Source organism: Otolemur garnettii, unplaced genomic scaffold, assembly GCF_000181295.1.
Source record: "Otolemur garnettii isolate 467f Iridium unplaced genomic scaffold, OtoGar3 scaffold00152, whole genome shotgun sequence".
Taxonomy (NCBI): Eukaryota; Metazoa; Chordata; class Mammalia; order Primates; family Galagidae; genus Otolemur; species Otolemur garnettii.
In genome coordinates, this window is record NW_003852547.1 from 301,635 (window position 1) to 304,923 (window position 3,289).

Genomic DNA, 3,289 nt, shown 5'->3' on the forward strand with positions numbered 1-3,289 from the left:
TCCCAATTGTGGGGTTTTGTTCTTTTTTTATTCCAACAGGGGCTGAGATGTGGCATGGGGAGGGATGGGGGCCCAACTGACCCCCTCCCCGGGGGGATCTCATAGAAATTCCGAGGTTTCTCCCCCCAAAAAAGAGAGAAAGAGAAGAGTGGAGGGGCACCAGAAGACACCCATCTGTCCAGAGGCCCTCCCCACCTCCAGAAGCGTGGGGGACTGTGTCCAGTCTTGAGGGCCCCTGAGCAGTCCCAGGATGGGGTCCTCTCCACGGACTGCTTTCCGCTTCCGGGATTGACTCCCAAAGTCCCCTGTCCCTGGAGTCCTGGATGTCTGGGCTCTTTGCTTGCAGAGTGAGGCGGAGTGCGGGCATCCGCGGCACTCTCTCACTAGTCCACCGGGGGGCGCAGGCGGGCTCCCGCGCCAGGGTTCGGACTTCACAGGGAAAACCAAGGCAAAATCCCAGCGTTGGCAGCTCCGGCACGCAAGTCCTGTCCCCCTTCTGCTGGGGAAGTGGGAGCAGCCGGGCCCTGTCCCTGCGGTCAGTCTGGGCTCCTGCCCCGCCCCGCCCGTGGTCACTCATGCTCGGCCAGCTCGCGGGGGCCGGCGGGGCCAGGCCGCGGCCGGGGCGGGCTGGTGGCCTCGGCGGGGGCGCCCAGGCCACGAGAGGCCGCGCCGGCCCCCGAGGCCCGCAACGCCTGGATGCGTCGGCACTCCTGGCAGACGCGCACGTGGGTGCAGGGGGTGGGGACGGGGGGCCGGGCCCCGCCAGGCGGCCCTGGGTCGTCCAGGAGGCGCTGCGGGCCCCCGTGCGCGCCGCCCGCATCCCCGCCTGCGCCGGCCGAATACAGCTTGCCGTTGCTGAGGCGCATCTCGCGGACCGCGCGCAGCGACAGCAGGGCCCGGCTCGGGCCGCCCGGGCGCCGGCGCCGGCGGGAACGCGACGTCTTGCGGCAAGACACGGCGTGGCGCAGCTCCTGCAGCATCTCCTGGCACACCGACACCTGGGGGCGGTGCGGGGCAGTCACCGTCCGGGCGGGCGCTCTCCTGGCTTCCCCCGCCCCCGGCTCCTGCAGCCTGCCTCCCCTCCCACCCGCCTCCAGCTTCTCTCCATATCCCACTCCTCCTCCTCTCTTCCTTCGCCCACTCCTCTACCGCAGTCTTATTTCCCTGTGTCTTCCGTCTCACCTCCTCCACCTCCGCACTCCTGTCCCTCCCACTTCTCTCCCACGTCTCTGGTCTCCTTTGGCTTCATTCTGAGTCTGCCCTTCACCTCCTGTCTAAGTTCCCCCTTTCGTCTTTTCTGACTGCCTCCAACCTTTCTGTCCTATTTAATTACCATCTCTGCCCCTTGGATTCATGCAGTCATTGTTAAAAGGCACATTTACTGAGTGTCTCCTGTGTGCCAGGCCATTGTTCTGGCCAGTGGGGATATACCAGAGAACAAAACAGAAGTCCCAGCTCCTGTGGAGGTTATATTCAAGTGTGCCGAGAGGGAAAATAACAAATATGTAAATGTGTGTAGTATGTTAGATCACCGAAAGCACTATGGACAAAAATAAATAGGAAAGAGAGGTGGGGTGGGGCGCTGAATTTTGAGACAGAACAGCCCAGGAGGACCTCACTGGGAGGAGGATCCGTAAACAAAGATAAGTGAGATATGTGGAGGCTGGGAGAAGCATCCTGGGCATATGTCAGCAGGGCCAAGGTGCGCAGGTGGGAGCAGCTCTAGGGAACTAGAGGCAGGTCATGGTGCCTGGAATGGGGAGTGAGGGAGGTGATGAGGTGGGAGGAGCAGTGGTGGTCAGCCCAGGTGAGGCCTGTAGCCTATTGGAAGAACTTTGGCTTTTATCCTGAGTCACATGGGAGCGACTTGAGTTTTGTTTGTTTGTTTTGTTTTTTACTGAGACAGAGTCCTACTTTGTCACCCTTGGTAAAGTGCCCTGGAGTCATAGCTCACAGCAAGCTCAAACTCTTGGGCTCAATCGATTGTCTCTCTTTTTTTTAGAGACAGAGTCTCACTTTGTCCCCCATGGTACACTGCCCTGGCATCACAGCTCACAGCAACCTCCAACTTTTGGGCTTAAGCGATTCCCTTGCCTCAGCCTCCCAAGTAGCTGGGACTACAGGCACCCACCACAATGCCTGGCTATTTTTTGTTGCAGTTTGACCGGGGCTGGGTTTGAACCTGCCACCCTCTGTATATGGGGCCAGCACTCTATCCACTGAGCCACAGGCACCACCCGATGGACACATAGATTAACACACACACACACACATGTGGAGGTTAAGTATGGAGCTGCCCTCACAAGCCTTGGCTTCAAGGGAGATAGACATTTAGGAGTTAAGGTATCCTCCAAGTTTCCACCCCCTGACACTCACAGGGTTGGTCTGTGTGACTAAGAGAATATCGCTAGGCCATTGCCATTTTGCTTTCTTGATCACTTGTTCAAGGGGACGTCAGCTGCCATGGTGTGAGGACACTCAAGTAGTCCCACAGAAAGGCCCTTGTTTGAGGAACTGAGGCCTCCTGCCAACTGCCATGTGAGTTTATTCACCATGGTTTTTTATTTTTAGTGTTAGGATATTTTGATATCTTAAAAATCATGCAGACTAGGGCAGCGCCTGTGGCTCAGTGGGTAAGGCACTGGCTCCATATACTGAGGGTGGCAGGTTCAAACCCAGCCCTGGCCAAACTATAACAAAAAAATAGCTAGGTGTTGTGGCAGGCGCCTATAGTCCCAGCAACCCAGGAGGCTGAGGCAAGAGAATTGCCTAAGCCCAGGAGTTGGAGGTTGCTGCAATACCACGGCACTCTACTGCAGGTGATAAAGTGAGACTCTGTCTCTATTAAAAAAAAAAAAATCATGCAGGCTGGGGAAAAACTGCCTCTCCAGAACCAGCCAATTCTTAGAGATAACAAAAGGCTCAGATGTAAATCAACTAATCCTGAGTCTATACCCACCAAGCTTATAGGTGACACCAATACAGGTGTCACCAAGCCCTAATCCACCCAGGGCCAAGTACCAGATAAGGAGGGACAGTCCCTGTAGCCCAGACCCCAGTGACATTATTCAAATGAGCTATTCCTAAACTATCCCCAGCCCTGCCGTCCTTTCCTGAGGAAACCCCAATAAAGGACATGGCCTACTAGCCCCTGACTTTTTTTTTTTGAAGAGAAGGACGTAGAAAAAGTCCACTGCTTTTGACTCTTGACTATATTTGGTACTTTCCTCACAGCCCTTTTTTGTGACATATAGGAAATAAAAATCTTTCTTTCTTTCTTTTTTTTTTT

At 55.8% G+C, this 3,289-nt stretch overlaps 1 protein-coding gene across 1 annotated transcript in view; it reads right to left on the reverse strand.

The window, feature by feature from the left end:
• Positions 1 to 3,289, reverse strand: part of GRIK5 (glutamate ionotropic receptor kainate type subunit 5) — a 71,791-nt gene continuing 68,502 nt past the window's right edge. Inside the window, exon 19 of the mRNA XM_012811223.2 lies at positions 1 to 998. Coding sequence (XP_012666677.1) covers positions 570 to 998 — 429 coding nt within the window. The 3' untranslated portion in view covers positions 1 to 569. The remainder of the gene's footprint in view (positions 999 to 3,289) is intronic.